Raw genomic sequence first — 22,316 nt, 5'->3', positions numbered from 1 at the left:
GCACTTACACGTTCATGCAACCAGCCCACACCCAGAGTATCTTCCTACAAATGTTACCACAAGATTTATGATGTTCTTTGCAGTATTCAATCAATCCCTTTTCCCTTCAGTACTTGCAACTCTGCAGCAACTCCTGTCTCAACTTTTGTGACTATGTACCTTCAACCAGGTGTTGCCAAGAGCTGCTTCCTTACAAACAGTGATTTCAGACCCTGCCAGAAACCTCTGACAAATTCATTCCATGAGTCAGACCCTAATGCCATTATGAGGTCTAAACCAGCTGGCAGGGGTGAGACATTAATCTCAGCTGACCTCTGTACACATAAAAAATTGCTAACATAAGATCTTCTCAAGTATATGCTGGCCTAAGTCTATTAAATAACTGCCTGGGATCCTGGGGAAAAAAAAAAAAAAAAGAGAAACCAAATCTAATCCTAAATCTCCTCTTATTCCAACACCAATGTCACTCTCCCCATTTTATCCCAAAAGCAGTGGTAGTGAACATTTATTCTTGAAGCTCACATTTCCCAGAGTAATGGACTGTTATGACTTGCTAATCAGAAATAAAGAGTATAACTCCATTGCTCATCACTCTAAAAAAATCTTTAACCTTATCCTAAAGATGCAGCATTTCAAAGAGATTAAGAAGATTCAAACCCCATTTCTCAGAGAGTAATAAAAACTGGAACATTTTTAGGTACTTTTGTGAGCTTGCTGTGCTAGTGACCTACTTGCCCTAGACTTGCTCTGTGTTGAGTGCAAAAAGACACATGGAGAAGGTAATTCATCCCACCTGAAGGTGGACATCTAGAACAAATGGGATGAGCAGTTCTCTGCAGGTGTCCCTCTCTCCCCCTCAATTATAAGGGAAGCTTTAGCAAGATGCCCCATTTTTCAAACCACCAAAGTCTTTTAAAATGAACTTTTCTCTACCAGTTGCATTTCAGCCTCATTTAAAGGGTAAGGCAGACTGAATAAATGTAGATGTGTATGAATCCCTAAAGCACAAGGCAAACCACCACGTACATACAGATGGCTGTACATACACATACACACACACACACACACACACACTCACTTTTCAAAGGCCTGCAGCCAGGACCTGAAATAATGTGACTGACTTCATGACATAATTTCTGATCTACTATGGAGCTGGGCAGATGGACTGAATCACATCTGAGATTTCAGCTGGGTTCTAAAGGTACTGGTAGGAAACCTATGTTTATACCTTTAATTTTATTCTGAGTTTTCATTTTTACTTTTCAAGATTGCTTGTTTTAAAAGAATATTTAAAGACACCACCATCAAGAACACACTGTCTGCAATTAAATATAACCTAGCATAAGATCAAGTAATTCTGCTCCCCAGGAAGATGAGCTGTGATTAGTAGTATTTAAAGCTATTTTGTCTCATCATACATGTATTGTGCAGCCTGAATTTTATGATTTTTAAGATGTCAGAGAATATATTCATAATAATGAAAGTTATTTTGACTTTTGGTTTGCATCAAGCCCCATTTAGACAGAAATCAAAATTCAATTAAAATGTGTATATCCCAGCACTTAAAATAGTTCTTAGTTTAGAAGAACTACCTAGTTGTGTTGAAAGTATCAGAAAAAGAAGTATCATAACATGTTTAACTTAGTAAACAAAGAAAATCTACCTATTAATCAACTCCCATGGCTCCTATTCACACAATAGCAGCCCTATTTCTGAAATGATTCATAGGCCCCAAAATAAAATGAAAATGTAAATCTTTTTGAAAGCATCTGTTCAGGTGTGTTCCTATTTTTATTTTGGATGTTTTCCTCTTCAGCACTGACTTCATAAATTTGTTTTTCACTTATGGACTGGACGAGAAAACCAGTTGTTCTGTTTGTGATCTGTTTGGTTTGGAGACTTTTGTAAGCCCAAACTGATTTCTCAATTTTGAGTGAACTGGACAAAATAAAAAATGAATATTCACTCTACAACTGTCAGGTAAATTGAAACCAGGAATAATGAAAGCAAAATTTCTGTACAGTAGCAATTGAAGACTGGAGATTTTGGGAAAAAAAAAAAAAAGCCAACACCATTATTCAATCTACTGTAAATGTCGTCCATATTGATATTTAATGAACTGCATCCCACTGTGCTATGGTTGCAAAACTTGAGCTGACCTCAAGAGATAAAAATAGTTCTTAAATTCCATACATAATTAAGAAAACAGCAATATTTTAAGTAGAATTTGACAGATCTCAATGAAAGCATTTTGCAGATATCCAACACCATGTCTTACATTTTGCTAAGTATTACGTTTTGCTCACATCTTCAAATAAGCTGCCATGATTTCAAATGGGTTTCTTTTTCAAACTAGATAGCATGCATTTGTTATTAAGAATGTTTTTATTACACAATTGAGCCCTATGTTTAAAAAAAATATATTTATATTTAATCAAAAAGAAAAGTTTGCAGATTTTATGGAGATTTGTGCAGAATAATCTCCAGAGTGTAGCAGCACCACCAGCATTCAGTTTGCAATGCAACAGATGTAAACAATACAGAAAAAGTAAACAGACCTTCACAAAGTTACTAATTTCATCAAGATCATATGATATCAATTCTTCAAAACATCATAGGATTAGGAAGATTTTAATTGAAATATAAACTGGTATTATATCTAAGAACAACACATTCATTATTGTAGTATAGACGTTTTATGTTCAGATAACTTCAAAACTGTAGAAGCAAAAAAGCATGACCTCCTTTTCAATGTCTATCAGAACAATAAAAAGTCCTGCATAGATTTTAAATAGGAGGTTGTAGGGTTAACAAAAATGTACCATTTTGACACCTGAATTCGGAGTTAGGTCCCAGCTCCTGAGAGATCAGCATCAGCTTAAATCCATGCATACTACCAGGGATTGTGAAATGAAATGAATCTATAAAACTTTGCACTTATTCGAGAGAAATCCTAACTGTATGTGACATATAAACTTTCTCACTGGCTGATAATGTCACTTGGTCCATAGCAGGAATTCTTTGCAAAACAGAGGCAAACAGAAAAGGATTATTCTGAAACTGTTCCAGCAGGAAGAGACAAAGGAAAAAACGCAAATGTTACAGCATAGAGACTGCATATTATCTTTGTAATGCTCTATGGAAACAGATATTTGCACTAGAATCAAGCAAGACTGCATGGTGTTTGATTACCTTTCCATACAGGCTACCTGCTACGCACACAGGCACAGGAACCACCTCTCTTAGACAAACAGTATGTGGGAGAAGGTGGCAGAATTTGGTTAAGGTCTTAAAACTAGATCCTTGAGAGCACTAAAAACCAGAGAACTCTAGAGAATCCCTAAGACTTCCACTTAATACCCCCAGCAGTGGCATGATGAATGCAAGCCTGAATCATGTTGCAGCAGAGGATTTCTTTGTGAGGAGCTGTCTGAGGTATTCGTTTTTCCAGTTAAGAAATTTCCAGAATAATCATAGGGACAGAGACAGCAACTACTGAAGGATAATAAAGATTGTAAAAGAGCAACTCATAATTTGTATTTAAAATTAGACAGTAACAGCTGCTGCCCCAGTATTGACTGAGTGATCCTGATGGATTTATGAGACACAATGCTAGATACTGTATTCCTCAGTCAAATGTTTCTTTGCATACAGAACAGGATTCACACACCAGATCTAGACAGGAGCACGCATGAAGACATTCCCTCTCATGTTTTCTGAAATATTCCTTTCTCCTCTGCCAACCACAAGGGAGAAAACCCATGATTGTTTTATACACTATTCCTTCTCTACTAAAAGTCAAATATGGATTCACAGAGTATGAATGTAAAGATACTGGTTAATACTGAAAAGACAGACCTCAAGCCACAGTGGCAATACCAGCTTCATTACAGTTTGACTGCTTTCAGCAAAGATGTCTAAAAACTGACAAATTTCAGAAATTAATCAGTGTACTGGGGAAATTAGTGCTAATTAAGTTATCTGAGTACCTGAACTTTCTCAACACAAAAACTGTAAAATAGATTAGCATTTTATTTACCCCTCATTATTAAGAGGTGAGCAGCAGCTGAAATCACACTATATTAATAAGGTCAAAATTACAATAAATTACTTTTTTACAAACTGAACACAATCACACAATGTTTAAAATTGCATTATTACCAGTCTTGGGAACAAGGTGAAGACAGGATCTACACCTAGTGTCCATTTTCCACAGGAAGCAAAAATGGCATGCATTGACAAAAAGATGCACAAAATATACATATACCTCACATGAGGTGCACATGGACTGTCTCTCCCACACAGCTCAGTGAGGAATACAGAGTCTGAACACATCATTTGTTTTTCAGAGAATCATATATCCATAAATTGGTTGGAAGGGACTTCTGAAGATCATCTAGTCCAACCACCCTGAAACGAGCAGGGACATCTTTTTCTTGGTAAGAGCCGCAGTACCACATGGAGGAACTGTGAAAAGTCAAATCCAGCAATATATCAGATTGCTTGCTAACACAGGGCTAAACCATGGCTTCAGTTATACAGACACGGCGGGGAGGCAGGAGGGAGCCCCATCCTGCGCACACTGAAACAAGGGAACGTCCTTCCACATTCACCAGCAAGACTTGGAGCAGTTACTTCAGCAGGGTTAGTAAGGAGGAGTCTTAGCAAACTATCCAACTCATTATTTACAATGACCTCCCCTTCTTCTGCACTGTTTGTATATCCAAGGGGAAGATTATTTGGGAAACTGAGGCAGGGCTGCAGCTGCTTCCTCATCTTCCCTCTGACACTCGGGACATAGCTGGTGATGCACCTGGCTGAACATGCACGATTTCACCCTTTACTCCTGCTGTGTCTGGCCCTACAATGCATCTAACAAAAAAGAAAAACAAACACAAACAAACAACAACAAAAAAAGCAACCAACAAAAATCCATCACCATAACAACAACAAAAACCCCCTACATGTTTGGTTCTTCTGTTTTCTTTATTTTGAACATTTAACAAGGCTGCATAGTCAATTCAACTTTGTACCTAATGTGATTTTGAATTTCATTTTAAAAGTATGTTTCAAGTTAAACCCACATGTTTAGTGAACTGACAGAGCTTTTCTTTTTGTCCTGGCAAAAACTGACATGAAAATGTCTCTGATGCTTTCTTTCTTTCTGACTGCTTTCCTTTGCTTTATTTTAAAAGCATATATTTAGGGAAAAGTTTGTGAGAGCAGTGCTTTGTTTTGAATATAGAAAATGTGGGGATTTGACAGGTTCTAGAAATCTTCAGCTTTGAGGACTGCCAGTCTATTCTCAATTTTCTTTTTCTGGGCATCAGATGACAGCATCAGACAGTCAAAATTTACCAGCTTTTTAACAGAAATGTTTTGCATATGTGCAGGAGAAATTGGACATTCCATGTGAAATTACTCATCAATCATCATGGGTAAGAACTCGTTGTTAGTATCCATCATAAAGAAGCACAGTGTATCGTGCATGTCAGATGTAACTCTCTGACAGAGGTTCAGCCAGTGGGAGCTCTCTGGGTTTCTTCAAGTCGGCTCTTTCACCAGGCCCACTCACGCTCTGTGAAAAGCTTTGCCAGCTGCTGCTGGCTGCACAGGAACCTCTTGTCAAAACCAGTTTAGAAAACTGCCTGGTTTCACATGCTGGCATCAGATCCTCTGTTTTATCTGGCAATTTTAAGCAATTTTGAACTGGCAAGAACAGCAAGTCAGCAAGATAATGATAATACTGTGGAGTTCATGGTGGTTTGTCTCTTAAGAATAGGCTTTTCTTTAGCCATGGTGAATGCAAAATGAAAATAAAAAAATCGACAGTACTGATTTATAATGAACAACCAAAGGAAATGCTTCTCTCTCACCCATGAAAACAGAAGGGAAGCAGAAGGTGCATTAGGTAACTAGTCTGGGCACCTCCCTAGAAAGAAAAAGTCAGCTCACGGTATTTTTGTTCTGGGTTGGCCAAATACCTTTGAAGGTACCTTCAAATACCTTTTTGAAAATGATATGCTAGGAATTCATTGTCAAAACTACAACGACATGTACTTAAATTTGCAATCAATTCACTGCAAAAGCATAGATACAAATACATTCTGTCTCACTTCTGATAAGAAAAACAGGTGACACTTTTTTCCCTTGCGTAAGGTAAGCTTTAAAAGCAATCTGCCTGACAAGGTTTAACTTTAGGTCCTGCAAGGGCTGGCGTTGGCACAAAAGACAGCAGGAGAATCAGGAAATGGCACAGTCATTGGAGACAAATCCTGAGACAAGATCCCCGTACAAAAATAAAAGGGAGGTCCTGCAAACAGTGAAAAATATCCTGCACACATTGATAAAAAAGCCTTTAAAGTCATTCTTCAAAAAAATAAACTGAACTGACATATCAAGTCATTATGATTTCTTCTTTGTGACCTTCCTCTACATCCCTATGCACTAGATGAAACCAAACCCAGGGAACAAAAGTGCAAAGTTACAACACCAGAATAATAGCTTTCCCTGTTTTATTCTGGGGTTTCTCTGGAGAAGAGACTGCTATTTAACTCCCGTGCCACTGAAATCATATTCAGGCAAGCATGTGAAAACCAAGATATTTGATTTTTATACAGGACATCACACTGTCATTTTGTGTAATTCTTTGTTCCCCAAAACTGGCTATTCATGTGCCCTGTTATTTTACCTCAGTGTGTCGCACAGCTCTCAGTCTGCAAAAACAGTGGCAGCTCTGAGAAGGAAAGTAGACAGCAGGCAGGACAGCACAGACAGCAAGGCCACAGCATTTTAAGGATGGCTGCACCCTGGTAACGATCTCCCACATGCAACAGTGGCTGTGGGTGGCACTTCTGCCTCTCCAAGCTGCCAGGGCTCAACCCCTACAGTGAAACTAAAGATACTTACATATAGTGATATTGCCTGCAGGAAAATATTGTCAAATGCATGAACACTGCCCAGGAAAATCTTGTGCTGTGACCAATCAGGAGACTGGGGAAAGAGCAGGCTGAACAGCCGTGATAATCCACTTCTCAGCCTCCTTTGCATGCCAGTGTGGGAACAACACAGGTGCAGGATCAGTCCCCAGATGCATGCTAGAGTGTAGCATGAGGTTCCTCTAGAGTGCAAACAAGTTTATTTCTGCAGTGATGCTTGTTTCCATGTTGTCATGTGGCCAAGGGAATTACTTGTTTCCTTAAGTCTGTTGGGAGGCAGGCTGTATGTACGGAGATGGGGCTTTGCCATGCAGGTCCAAGGACAGACCCAAGACACCTCAACATTACTCAAGGGGGCTGCAACGGTGGGGTTGTCACTGCAGCCATCTCTCAGAGGCACCACTCAAGACACCGTAAGTATACTGCAGAGTTAACAGGGTATGCACCATCAGAGAACTGACTCTGGAGGTTCAAATGTTTGCAAATGCTAATTATGTAACAGCAGACCACACATGTACTAGGATCAGCCAGATCACTACTATATGATGCAAGAGTTTTATATTCAGTTTAAAAGAAGAGTTTAATTTTCCAGGATCTTATAAATAACAGAAACTGGTGAGAAATGCATGCCATATCATTAAGCTCTCCTGGGTGACAAGTGTTATTTCCAAACAAAAATAAAACCAACCCTGCTGAGGTATAGAACAGTTCTCTTCTATTAGGAGGATGAAAGAAGCAAAGAATCCCTTTCACCTTCTCACTACTTCAAAGAAATCTTTCTAGAGTAACAGTGATAACATGCATACCTGGGGGTTTGGGAACCCCAGGTCACACCATATGGACAGCGATGAAGCAAAGCAGCATCCCCCTGTGCTAGCTGCCAAACATTCAGAAACCTAACAAAGCAACATGAATGTGACTAATGGAGCAAGGGAACAGACCTACAACCTGATCCACTAAGAGAAACAGTGCCCTAACTTTGGGGCTTTCTATCAGTTTCAAAGCAGCAGATTCTCTGTAAGCTTCTGCAAGGAGGTCTTAAACCCTTTTACTGACATCTGGATGTGTGAGTGAAATTTCTCCTATCAGTGATTATCCCTGCTGTGGTATTGCGATTAAGAAGCTGTGTTAGTTCATCTCCACAAAGAATCTCAAGGCATTATCACCACCTACTTGCTGTTCTCACTCAGCATTACTGCCACTGGTTTGTTAAGGCAAAGGATTTATCTTTTGAGAAAATTGGCTGAAAAATTAAGGGCAGAACAGTACATAAAGGGTGTCCAGATCCCACAGTACTTCCGGTGATCAACATTCTGTGTATCTATTTTTATTCCTTCTCTCTAACCAGTCTGGGTCTCTGCTTTGTCCTCAATCCACTTTTTTTCGTGAGTCACATCAGATTAGAAATACATTCAACTATGAGAAAAATCTTTTGCAACTGATCCAAAAAGAAACAATAACAGAAACCCACGCATATTACATTTGGAAACTCTTTAAAAAACAAACAAACAATGCAAGACACTGACAGGTTTCCTTACGGCCTTGTTTAGAAATGTACTGCAGCTGAAGTCACTTGTAGGATATCCTGTGTGTGACACATCAGGTAGTCAATATAGGAGAAAAAGAAAGCATACATTTGAATACAAGGCTTTGTTCTGTATTTTTGCTACACAATCTGTAACTACATCAGTGTGGATGCAAAAATGCTGCTAGCAAGGATTTTCTTGCTATTTTCTAAGCCATTGTGAGATTTTTCTCTCTCACAGAAGAGGTAGCAGAGTCATGTAAACAACCACACACCTGCAGCCTTGAAAAGTCTTGTTTATAGTACAGTAGAAAAATATTTTGAAAATAGATGTTTTAGGATTTTAGCCAATCACCCCCAGCGGGTGGCTGATCCTTTGTCCAATTAGACTATGCAGAAAAAAAGTCTATAAAAGAGTTTGTAAAATAATTAAATAAATCAATCTTGCTGCACAATTCCTGCCTGCTGGATCTTCTCCTTCCTATGGCTGCGGGACACAGTGATATACCTTAGGGCATTTTTTTTTTAATACATCAGTTACCCCTCCGTCTCTATCACTGCAAAGGATTTGTCTGGTTTTTCTCAGTGTATGGACACTAACTGAACATCTTAACTGTGAGTATTGTAAATCTTACCTACACAAGCCTCTTACTACAAGAAAGAAAGGGAGGTGCTGAGGCACATCCAAAAACAAACGAAGCTGGGGAAGGGTCTGGACTACAACTCTGATGAGGAGTGGCCGAGGGAACTGGGGATGTTCATCCTGGAGAAAAAGAAGCTTGGGGGACCTTATTACTCTCTCCCACTGCCTGAAAGGAGGGTGTAGCCAAGTGGGGTTTGATCCCCCAAATAGCAATAGGACAAGAGCAAATGTCATCAAGCAGCACCAAGTGAGGTTCTAATTTGATATTAGGAAAGATTTGTTCACTGAAGGGGTTGTCAAACACAGGAACAGGCTACCCAGGGAAGTGTTTGAGGCACTAGACCTAGAGGATTTAAAAGATGTGTAGATGTGACACTAAGGGATATGGTTTAGTGGTGGGCTTGGCAGTGCTATGTTTATGGTTGGACTCAATCTTAGGGTCTTTTTCAAACTAAACATTTCTGTGAGTTTTTGATTTTATTACAAACTCATCACTGAATTTCTAAGCATTTTATTTTATCCTGTATTAATTCATGTGAACTGTGTGCTAGGTGTTTCCACAAGAAGCACTGAGGGAAGTTTTGTCATTGATTTTAGTGCAACAAAAGTCAAGATGGCTATTTTTCAAGTTCTTCATAGACCTAGTGTTTAATGAATAGTTTTACAGAGTCTCAATATCATCAAGTCCCAAGGCAAAGCAGGGCTAAAATACATTGGCAGGAAGTTTGATCAGAAGGTAAAAGTGTGTCCTCCTCCACCATCTCCAGATAGGCAGAGCTCTAATTGCCAAAGCAAAAATATGGAAATGTTGGCCTTCACAGCATGGGATACAGATCAAAAAGGAAACATGAAACTGAAGATTACTCAACTACAACAGGAAGCTTGAGATCATGTAGGATTTTTTCACCACCAAAAATATTAGAGCCAAACCAAAACTCCCAAAAGAAAGTATCACCAGTTTCACACTGTAAACAGGACACTTCCTTAGCTTTGTAAACAGGAGACTGATTTGAAACAAACTGCCAAACAACATACGCAATCCAGTATTTTAGCCAAGAGAACCTCACCAGAAGCAGTCATATAAGTGCTCTCTTTAATCCAAAATGTGCTATAAGGTAATCAACCTCATAAATACAATAGCAGGGATTTTGGAGGCAATTCTTGAATACAGCTTGAATCAACTGACTAGAAGATTACTACTAAATTTCCCTGCATTAGTGGGCAAATTCTTACTACAGAGAATGCCAACACAGAGCCTTCATGGTATTTCTTAGGATTCCTTTAATATCTTGATGTCTAATCCCTGTAAGTGCACAAAAGCCCAAGCAAGCCAGGGCAGCCCTTCTCTAGGTTTGGGATCATGCTACAAACTTTGAGAGTTAACCCAAGGTTTCTCAGATGGGTAAGCAAAACTGAGTGCAGCTACACAAGGAATGGAGGAGGATGGCAAGGAAAAGGGGCACAGCTGTCCCCAGAGATGTAAAGGACCGGACTCCATGTTCCTGCTACTGCTGCACATGGGGGAAGCAGGGGAGTGGGAAAAAGGAGGAGCAGGATGGAAGAGATGGGAAAGGCAAGCTCTACTTCTTAGGACCAATGTGTTCCACCCATCACCACTCCTCTCTCAGCTGTGGTAGATGCCATTGTGGAATGGCTGAGGTTGGAAGTGACCTCAAGAAATTGCAATTACTGCTCTGGAGACAACAAGGAAATGGTATTTTGAGGCCTTTGGGACTCTGGTATCACGTGTAGGTGCCTACCCTGCATTGAGTGCCAGTCCTGCAAGATATTTTGTTTTTAAAGAGATCAGTCTGTAATTTGCTGCAGATACATTTTAGTATTAGCAAGACAATCCATAGGAAAAGACTGGAGCATAAAACACATGAATTCCTGCTGTATCTTTTGTACATACAGTATATTAGAGTTATGAAATAAAAGCCATTCCCTGTCCTTTTAATTTACAGCTCCCCAAAGGAGTTTCTTACTGTATAAATAATATACATTTGTGGCTATATTCCTTTTACGTAATCTAAACACAGTCTAAAGAAGGAGTGACAGAAATACATTGTAGTTAACTTGTATATTATTTTGTTAACAAATTTCTGCCTTGATAATCCTTTTCCTAATAAGTTCCTTTTTAATTAATAAAAATTTTAATGTGAAAATTTCTTTCAGAATTTCAACTAGCAACCTGAAAAACTGACATTATTAAACATAACTGGTTTCAACCCAAATTCCATAAATTACATAGCTACCAAAATCATGCAAAGATCTTAACTAATAGTTAGGTTCAAATATTGGTCTAATAGTTCACTGTTCAACTAGAACTTCAAAAAATTATATTCAACCTGGGGTGTGGGGTTTTTTTTTTGTACTCTAAAAAAAAATTCCCAGGTAAAATATTTTTATAATTTTAATTTTGATTTGGAACCAACTATATCAAGTGTGCTTAATCTCACTTCCTTGTACTTCTGTCCTTAATTTATGCATTCTGTACAATCGTTTGGACAATGCTCTCAGGCATACGGTGTGACTTCTGGGGATATCCTGTGCAGGGCTTAGAGCTGGACTCAATGATAATTCCTGGTCCCTTCCAAATCAACATATTTTGTGATTCTGTGATAGGTAAATATCTATTTTCCTATACTAGACAATATTCTAAAGATACAAATTATATTCTGCAAAGGCATGTACAAAAGACTCAGGCCTACGATATATATACTTTTTTTATTTTGATAGATTAAATACAACTGACAAAAGCATAGCAACAAAGCCTGTAGAAAAGCTGAAGGTACTTAGCCTTCTTTGCCTCAGGCTTTGATAGTAAAACCACTTTTCTTTGGGTATCCAGCCTCCTGTGCTGGAAGAGAGGGACAGAGAGCAGAATGAAGCCCCCACAATCCAAGAGGAAATGGTCAGATCCACCTAAAGGTCCTGAGAGAGCTGGCAGAAGTGTCACCAAGCCACTTTCCACCATTTACCAAGAGTGCTAGCAAATCCAGAAGGTCCAGTTAACTGGAGGTCAGGAAATGTGACACCCATCTACGAGAATGGACAGAAGGAGGATACACAGACATACAGGCCTGTCAGCCTGACCCTGGTGCAAGGAAAAGTCACAGAACAGCTCGTAAACAGAGTGTCTTCACACAGAACATGCAAGACAACCAGAGGATCAGGCCCAGTCAGCATGGCTTTAGGAAAGGCAGGTCCTGACTGACCAACCTGATCTCCTTCTGTGACCAGATGACCCACTCAGTGGAAGAGGGGAAACAGCTGTGGATGTTGTCTGCCTGGACTTTATGTAGTGGGTTGACCTTGGCTGGACAACAAGTGCCCACCAAGCCTCTCTATCTCTCCCCTTCCCAGCAGGAGAGGGGAGAGAAAATAAGATGGAAAACAACTGGTAGGTTGAGATAAGGCAGTTTACTAAAGCAAAAAAAAGCTGAAGTTTGGTGTGCATAAACAAAGAGAAAAAACTTTATTCTCTACTTTCCATCAGGGAGTGGTATCCAGCCACATCCCAGGAAGCAGAGTTTCAGCACACGCAGTAATCGCTCCGGAAGGCAAACACTGTAAAATAACGAATGCCCGCCATTCCTCCTCCCTCCCTTAACTTTACTATCTGAGCTGATGTGATATGGTGTGGAATACCCCTTTGGTTAATTTGGGCTTAGTTGTGTCCCCTTCCGGACCTTTTCCACTCCCAGCCACTTGATGGGGACAGAATGTTAGAGAGACAGCACTGATGCTGTGCCAGCATTGCTCAGCAGCAGCCACGACACTGCTGTGTCATCAACACCTTTCTAAATACCAGTGCAAACCACAGCACTGTGAAGGCTGCTGTGGGGAAAATTAACTCCATCTCAGCCAGACCCAAGACACTTTAGTAAAGCTTCTGACACCATATCCCACAGAATTGCCCTGGAGAAACCAGATGCTCATGGCTTGGAGGGGTGCACTATTCCCTGGATAAGAGACTGCCCGATTGTCTGAGTCCAGAGAGTGGTGCTGCATGGAGTTACATCCAGCTGGCAGCTGCTCACAAGTCAGTTCAACAGAGTTCAGTACTGGGGGCAGTCCTGTTTAATATCTTTATTGATGACTTGGATGAGAGGAGAGAATGCACCCTCAGCCAGTCTGCAGATAAAACCAAGCTGGGCAGGAGTGTTGGTTTCCTGCAGGGTGGGAAGGCTCTGCAGAGGGATCTGGACAGGCTGGATCAATGGCCCAAGGCCAACTGTATGAGTGCTGAGTTAACAGCTGGGCTTGATGATCTTGGAGGTCTTTTCCAACCTAAACAATTCTACAATTCCTAATTTTGCAAATACTTGGTACTCTTAGTTCATCATAAAATATAGTTATTTTTTCTCACCTCATTTACATATAAGCTATTCCAGCTTTCCTATTACACCATCCTGTATGACTTGAACCCCTTAACTTTAAAGGAATTATGAAGATGGTCGAAGTTAAGCACATGATAATTATTACTGTGCTAATGATCCCCTGTGAATTTTCTATTTATGCCTATTCCTAGATGTTTTATAAAACACAACATTTCCGTGGCATGACAGTGGAAAAGAACTCCCCACATTATTTTAGATTTTCAGCACTGTTCAGTTTCTACAAATCAAAGCAATACAATTACCAAGTTTTTTCCTCAGGCCCTTTACAAATTAGCTGGCCTAATTCAGCTTCATACTAATACTTAAAAAAGCCCCAAACAAAAACCAAGAAGTTTCAAGAGACTGAAGAATTTATAGTGACTTCCACTACATGATATACATCTGCCTGATAAAACATATTTCAAGTTCCTTTAGAGAATTCCTCTACGCTGCTTCCTGCTGAGTCAGGGTTGGAATTCTCCTGCAATATCCTTTGATATTTCAGCCCAAACTGTTAATTATACAGATAAGAGACATCATCAAAGTCAGATAATTGTAGACCAAAGTGCATTACTGCAGGGAAATTAGTAAGACTTTTTTTTAAACTGATGAAGCCTGAAATACACACTTCTATATAAAATCTAGGAAACGGGGAAATGAAGCCTATAAAACCCAATTTATTTTTTCCATTTTACAGTTGACACAATTTTATGTTACCAGAGTCCTCTAAAAAATGTATACAAGCCTATTATAAAAGAACTCAGTAAGTTCATTCCAAAACTGATGTTCTATACTACTACTGATACTAGAGACATTTCATAGAATCATGGAAACATAAAATCATAGAATCGCAGAATGGTTCGGGTTGAAAGGGTCATCTAGTTCCAATCCCTCTGTCAAGAGCAGGGACACTTTGCACTAGATCAGCTTGATGAAACCCCTTGAGCAGGCCTCTCTGGGCAACCTGTGCCAGTGCCTCACCACATCCACAGTAAAGAATTTCTCCCAATACCATAAAATCATAGAATCACAGAATGGCTTGGGTTGGAAGGGACCTTAAAGCATCTAATCTAAACCCACCCTCTTTAAAACACCAACCAATCAAACAACCAAAAAACAGAAAACAACACCATCTTCTCCCAAGAGCAGACACTTAACACTTACTTGGTGAGAGAATACTGCCCAAATCACCATATACTTTTCCCTGTGATTAGGCATCAGCCAATACAGGGAAAAAGAGGACAGAGTTAATGGCACACATCCATTTGGACTGGCCCTTAAGGAGCCAAAAGCTACTGGCAGTTCCCCAGAATGATATAGTACAGTTTTTCCTTTGTATTTTGATGGTGCACAAGCAAATCAAAGTTTGAAAATTCCTTTTTTTCTGGATTCATAATGAAAACCACAAGAGTGCAGAGTCTTATCTCCAGTCATCTGATGTTATGGTTTCAAATCCACATCAGAAGATACTGATTCCATGGCTTTCAGTTGTTTATATACTAAAATGATTTGACACTATGCTGTCTGTTCTGTTCTGTCTTTTCTTTAAACTCTGGATTTTGAAGTTTAAAATATGTATGGTAACGCTTAGTCTGAAGATACAGCCTAGGCATACTTTCCTAGACTACACAGATGTTTGTTCAATCACAGATAAGAAAAAGCATGTGATGTTTCAGTTAGAGATTATATAGTAAATAATATTATTTAGCAGTTGTTATCTCCCACTTTTCATCTCCTAGTACACACAAACAACAAAAATAAGAGAAACAAAACATCAGACTTCTTGTAATTAGGCAGTATTACCTCCAAACTGCAAACTGGGAAACTGAGTCAAAACAGAACAATGGAGGCATCTGGAAGACCTGTGTGTTATTCTGATGAACTTCAAAGTACTTAATAGCATTAATAAACGCTCTAAGTGAACAGCAGTACTTGTGCTATAAATGTTGCTGGCACCTCCAGGACACTTTAAAAAATTGATTAGTGCTACACTGGACTGCTGAGTCATCAATGACCGTCCTTCCACTAGGACAAGAGGATGTCTTGTAAGCAGGTTATTTATATTCTTAGTATCTTCAGCAGAAAGTACAGTCTGGTTAGATCTGGTAGGCATTAAATGGCAATTTTTTGTATGTGCTGCCCTCATCTATAGATTCTTATCAGAGCAACTTCAGTCTTAAGTAAGAGCAATTACAAATAGGCCAACTTCTTTCAGTCTGGAAGAAGAAAGGCAATATTGAATCATGCACACTGCAAAGGTTTGTTTTGGCCAGAAGCAAGAAAAAGCCTCCATATTAAACTCTGTGTATGCAGAGTTTATCCTGCTTGGAAGCAACTGAAAACTGAATTAAAAAAAAATAAAATTTTAATAAAAATGTGCAGGTGGTCTTGCACTTGCCAAGATATTTTTTGAAGTGGGCCTTGTTTCCTCTTCAGTATCTCTTTTAATTTCACAACCCAATAATCATGATCATCAACCCAGAGCATAATATTAAACTTTTTATGCTTGCTGTGTGTTTTGAGAAAGAGTGTTGGAAGACATTTACCCCAATGTATTGTGTGCTCTCAGATCCCATTCTGTGTTGTCATGTCTGCAAATATTTACAAAGCAAAAAATACTGTCTGACTCAGCAATGCAACACACATGTCTTTCATGCTGTTCCACATCATTGCTTCAGACCAAAACAACACAAAAACACCACTGCGAATTACGAAAGACAGAAATACTATTAGTGGCCTACAGCCAACCATGGTCTAAACAGTTTGCTTGTAAGCTCATCACATGCATTCAACATTTGGAATACTGCTCAAAACCTCTGGCTGCACAAATATAGATCCTCATTCAAGGAACTCAAGCAACAGTTTCATTTGAGTAAAATCAGAGGGATCAGCAACTGATCTGCTTTAAATGTTGTAACCCCACACCCAGCTCCACTGGTCACACAAGAATGCATGGTCCTTTGCAGAGAAAAAGCAACAAGATTCCCAAGCACAGGGAGAGAGCAAGCCTGCAGCATGCTAGCCGTCATCAGAGTCTGTGACCTCCTCAGAATGTCCACAACATCCACTCAAGAACTGCAGAAATGTCTGACTTCAGCATGGGCACTTTTCACTGTAGGCTGCAGAGCTCACTAGCACACGTCCCAGCAAAGATGAAAAGTAGGATGTAATTACATATAGATCTGCCACTTTCCAACAGCCCCAGTATTAGTCCACCTGGTACCCACAAAGATCACCCACTACAGGTTGTCTCAGGTAATTTTAAAGGTACAAAGTTTAATCACAATGTTGAATGATCACAACTAGGAAGAGACCAATTAACTAATAATTTCAGATGCATGTTCTCTTCATCACTCCAAGAAGCAATTTACACCACAGGAGTAAAACATCCATCATATTGCCATTAGGATGAAAACCTTATTTCTATTAGGGGTTAGTGATTTCTTCATTGACTATACAGAGATCAGTGTAACACATATTTTGATGTTCTAAGTACGTAAGTTTTCAATGAAAAAGCTTGTCTGAAGTTTGAGTTGGATGGAAGCTTGCTTAGCTTAGTTCAGAGATGGTCTCAGTTCTTCTATGAAGTTTAAGATGGCAGGCTAACAAGTCATGAAGCTTGATAAAACACAAAATAGTTTTAAAGAATGAAACAGAAATAACACATATATACTTTTATTACAAACACATACTTTTTTTTAATGAGAATAAATTTGATTTCTGTATCAGAAGGAACTGCAATTCTGTCCTGTTTCCTGACTTAACATTTCAGTTCTTAGAAAAAAATCCTCCACCTTCTCTAAGTCTTCTTTAAGTGACTAGGAAAGGCATACAAAATATTATTAAGTTCAATATGGCTCCAAACTTTAAACAAAAACATCTTCCCAAATCAACTGTATACCCATTACATGCATTGTATACATGCTGGAAAATAAACACTGGCAAATACAGTCTTGGAAATGGCTCAAGTGACTGGGGTTTTGAAAAGGGTTTATAGAATATATAAATGCTGTCAACTGGAAGATGTTAACTCGAAGACTGATGTTAACTCTGTTCATTTTCAAGATGCATTTTTACATTTCGCCATGTAAGAAGGTACATGGCAACGTGCAAAAGCAGGTTCTCCCACGTGCGGCTGGAACACATCAGGCTGCTCCCTGGCCAGAGGCTCATCACTTTTCCCAAACTGATAATCGTGGATCCTAGAGGTGAAGTTCAGCAGCGCTGTTTTCATGCAGTCTCCCAATTCATTCCCCGTGGGGCCACAGCACACGGCCACGTTCACTCGAGGCACCTGCGTCCCACACTGCTGCGCTGCAGACCCTGGGCAGCACCTCGGCTGTCCGGAACATCCTCTGCCGGCAGCTCCCGGAGGGAACCGCACCGGAGTTCAGGCTGAAAACACCCTTCCTACGGGGCGGGCGGTGTCCGAGGGCTCGCTGCGGCCCTGCTGGGTGCTCACCATCCCCGGGCATCACAAGGGACGAGGCCAGTCCTGGTGGGGCAGTGTCCAGCAGAGCCAGAGGAGCATCGAGCCCTGGGCTCAGACCCTCCGGTCGATAAAGTCCCCTACCCAGGAGAGCAACACGCCGACAGCCCTTACAGGAGCCGAAGGCGGCGAGGCTGTGGCAGGGCCGGGAGACGATCCCGCTCCCGCCAAGGAGCCCTGGGGCGACGGCGGCGCCCCGCACACACGGCCCCTGAGAGCCCCCGCAGCGGCGCCTGTGCGGCCGGAGCCGCCCCGGAGCCGGCGCTCGCCCCGCTCTGCCCCGCCGCCGGCACATCACAGGCACACGGAGGACACGGGCCGCGGGTGCTGAGGGACGCCCGGCGGGGCCCGCCTGGGCAGCCGGGACCGAGCACTCCGCGTTGTCGGGGGCGAAGTGGCGAGGTGCCGCCCGCAGCCCGGAGGGGATGCTGGAGGTTCCGCCGACTCCCGGGAAACCTCCTCGAAGTTGCCCCGAGAAGTTTGGGACCGCCCGGAGGTGCAGCCGCCGGGCAGAGCCGCCCCCTCAGCCCACATCTCCCTCCTGCCCCCTGGCCACACGTCCTGGTCCCCCACGCCCTGGCCGATCTCCCCCGGAACGGGACCCCACCTGGACCGACCCCCGTCGTCCTCTCGGGACAGGGCCCTCGCTCCCGGGACAGGGGAACGGCAGCCCCGGGGCGCGCTCAGGGCATCCCCCGCGAAAGCAGCCCTTGGGAATAAATAAAGCAGCAGGACACTTACCATCTCGCCTGATGTTGGAAGCCCGCAAGGCTTTTATAGATCCGCTCTGGGCAGGGGCGGTGGTGCCCTGACGGCTGCAGAAGTTCGCACAGACGACGGCGTAGAGCAGGAGGAGGATGAGCAGTTGCATTGGGACCAGCTGCGAGCGGGACCGTGTCTCTGCGAAGAAACGGGCTCTCCCGCCGAGGGTGCTTCCCTCACTCGTGTTCTCTTCCCCCTTTTTTGGTTGTTGAGGGTTGCTTGTGTGTTTGGGGGAGCTGTATGCAGGGGGGAAAAAAAAGGTACGATCCCCGCCAAAAAAAAAAAAAGGAAAAAAAGCAGAACCCCAGAGCACGCGAAGCAGCGGTCACCGCCGCCGCGCTACTCTCCGAGCTGCCTCCAAACTTCCTGCATGCTGAACTTTCCGCTGCCCTTCTGGGCCGGCCAAACTCGGCAGAGGTGCGGAGCGCCCGGGCCGGGACCGCCGCCCACTCCCCTCGTCCAGCACGGCCGTGCCCCAGTGGCAGGCGGGGGCTGCCGCAGCCGCGCTCCCCCGCGGCCGCCGCCGGGCTGCACCGCGCCTCGCACCGCCCCGCCCGCCGCGCCGCGGGAGCCGCCGCCGGGGTCTGCAGCGCCGGGAGCGCCCCGCTCTCCGCGCCGGGGGCCGGGGGGAAGGGGGCCCGGGGGAAGGGGTGGGAGCCGTGCCCGGGCCCTCCCTGAGCTACCGGCCGCGCCGTCTCCACTCCGGGCAAAAAGTGGCAGGAGGGGTGGTGCGAGGAGGGGGGCTGTCCGCGCTGCGGAGTGAACGCCGGGCTCCCGGCGACTGGGGTAGGACGGGCGCCGTGTGCCAAGGGCTCTCCGCCAGCAAAGGGGCCACGCACCCGAAGGTCCCGTCACCCTCAGGCTCTCGGGGGCCACGTAAAAGTCATCGCTGGGCCGAATGACTCAAATCTCCGAGCTGTGCCACGGCGTGTGAAGAGACTTAGTGGGATAACTGGTGAATAACCCGCAGTTGTCCCTGGGAGAAACATACGGGCTTTTTCTGTCATGCCAAGCACTGTCCAAAGCCTTTCATAAAAAGTTAGTTCTTACTAATTTAGACCCTCTAAATTGGGTCTGGTAATAAAAGATTGTATTACTGCCTGAAAGGGTTTAGGTCTAAACCAAAGGCATGTGAGGGTTGTGGTCAGATTGCTAGTTTAATACTCTTTTTTCCTTCCATTAGCTGCAATGAAAATAACCAAAAAGAAGATGCAGAAAAAAGCTCGCTCAGATTTTAACAGTTTTCTAATAAATTCTTCCCTACTCAGTTTATTTCTTACAATATTTCATGCAGTCTTAGCCAGTCTAACAAACTGTTACACGCTGCCAGATCTTTAACAACATGTAACATACGTCACTAGCAGAAGAATGTCAATATGGTGCTGTATCAGGAGTCTTGGATGAGTCCTGCTACACTCTGAGGACTGCCTCTGGCTGTGTGAAGCATTTTCTCCAAGAGTGTGCTAAGATGACAATGGGACTGAAACATCTTGTATGTCTTAAGAAACAGTAGGGTGCAATTCTGTTATGCATAATTCATGCTTCTTTATCCCTTTCATGTTCCCCAAAACTGACAGTGAACCTAATCCTGCTCCCATGTGGTAGATAATGGAAAGGCTCCAACAGTGCTTCATTTGTGAGCAGATGTGCCTGTATTTTAGGTGCCCATTTCAGGGGGGGAGCTGGGTGAACAGAGGGAAGGTGGCCAACTCAATCATCCTAATGGAAGCAGAAAGTCAAATAGAGGGCACAGAGCAAATGAGTATGGGGGAGCCTGGGAGATGTTCTCTGTTCATTCAGTCAATGTGTCTGCCTCTTTCCAGTTACCTTACAAGGAACTGCCAGAAAATGCCAATAGAATCCCAGCTCCCCAGCTCTCTTCCGAGTGGAGGTACCTTTTAAGATAAAAGGAGGTGGTCAATACACTGACCTTTACCATAACCCCGTGGTGAAGTCTTGCCTTTCTTGGTGCCTTCAGGCCCTCAGTCTCTTTTAGTTTCAGGATGCTGGAACCCATCATTGGTTCTCTTTGGGGGAGTGGCCATTTTAAGAGAGGGAGAGAAAGAGAAAGAGGGATGGATTACCTTCCAACCAAAAGTCAGACAAAAGGTGTTTTGACAGTATCTGAGCAGTTGCACAAGTCAGTCAAGAAAGGGCACTGTTTTCAAGGCTGTTTCTCTTTCTGTATCCAACTTCATCCATATAAATTTTCTTATATAAAATTCATTTGTCTTCCCAAGACCTGGGTCTGGAGACAAAGTCTCTCTGGCCCCATGCCTCCCTGGCAGCAAAGGTCCAACTTTAGCAGAAAAGTAGAATAGGCTTTTGCCTTAAACACTTCACAGCTGTTTGGCTGATGTGCTCCCTGGCTTTATAGAGACTATAAGTTTAAACTTCCTCAGGCTGACCAGGGCGCAGAACTGAGGTTTCCTCAGCACTTTTTTTTTTTTTTTTTTTTTTTTAAGAGTACGTACTGTTGTGGTACATAAGATGAAGTTCCTGTTTATGTAGCAGAGATACCTGGTTGCTTAGAGAATTCTCAAGCAAAACAGCATGAGACCTCATAAACTAGATGATGATGGAGGCAGCAAGTGGATTCCACCACCAGTAGCTTTGATATACATTGAGAGGAACTGTGTATAACTCCTATCATATGCTCACAGTACATTTCTGTTTCTCCCTGTGCAAAACATGGGATGGTGCCACTCTTTTTTCTTAAAGCAAAAAATATTTTTGTAGCAGAACAGACAAGTGTCTTTCTCAGTTTAGAAAACAGGGAGTAATATTGTGGGGTCCAGAACAGAGATCTAGTTCTATGAATCACCAGATATTTATTTTAGCCGTAGTACCAGAAAAACCCAAGATTTTCCAATTTGGTGTACAGAAAGATTTTGGGACAGAGAAGCAAGACTAACATGCATTGGTAGACCGTTGTAGGAAAGGCCTGTATTCCAATGACTGTTGCTACAGCTTCTTAGTTCACTTTAAAAACCACTTAACCCACCAAAACCCAGAAACGCATCTTTATAATAAAGTGTCAGAGAACCCCCTGTCAAAGTGTGAGAAGTTTGGATTACACTCAGACATTTTTATAAGCACATCACTGGGTCTTTCCTTTTTAGAAAACATTCTAGCACATTGGCTAATCTGCATTCTAAGTGCTTGGGACAATTTAAAGCATCAGGTGGCTTCTACAGGAAGACCCACAGCAAGTCATGGTTACTGCACAAAAGGACACACTGATGTATAACTGTGATAACTTAAACTGTACATTTATCTGCTCAGCTGGGATCCTAATAACAGTCTTCACAGTTGGTATGAAGCTCAATTAATAGAAATTAAAAAGAAAATAATGTAATTATTGTTAATCAACCTGGAAAAGCTTATCATGCTAACTTGGAAATCTGGTTGACAAGCAGAATAGCATCAAATTATGGCTTTCATAAGGTACCAATTGGTACTGCACAATTTGAATCATATGAAATGAAAGCCATGCATACTAAATGTTTTCAAAACTTCTTAAATGACAGGCTCAAAAATGTTTATGAAAAGAGGAAACATTGTTAAATGGATTCGC

At 42.1% G+C, this 22,316-nt stretch overlaps 1 protein-coding gene across 4 annotated transcripts in view; it reads right to left on the bottom strand.

Moving 5' to 3' along the window:
* Positions 1–19,205, bottom strand: part of PDGFD (platelet derived growth factor D) — a 144,269-nt gene extending 125,064 nt beyond the window's left edge. For all 4 annotated transcript variants that reach the window (XM_069014746.1, XM_069014758.1, XM_069014754.1 and 1 more), the window contains exon 1: positions 18,719–19,205. In XM_069014746.1, coding sequence (XP_068870847.1) covers positions 18,719–18,848 — 130 coding nt within the window. In that variant the 5' untranslated portion in view covers positions 18,849–19,205. The remainder of the gene's footprint in view (positions 1–18,718) is intronic.
* Positions 19,206–22,316: the final 3,111 nt, after the last annotated feature.

The sequence above is a fragment of the Aphelocoma coerulescens genome, chromosome 1 (assembly GCF_041296385.1).
Source record: "Aphelocoma coerulescens isolate FSJ_1873_10779 chromosome 1, UR_Acoe_1.0, whole genome shotgun sequence".
Classification (NCBI taxonomy): Eukaryota; Metazoa; Chordata; class Aves; order Passeriformes; family Corvidae; genus Aphelocoma; species Aphelocoma coerulescens.
The sequence above is the reverse complement of the archived record's forward strand: the minus strand, read 5'-3'. Positions and strand labels throughout refer to the sequence as shown.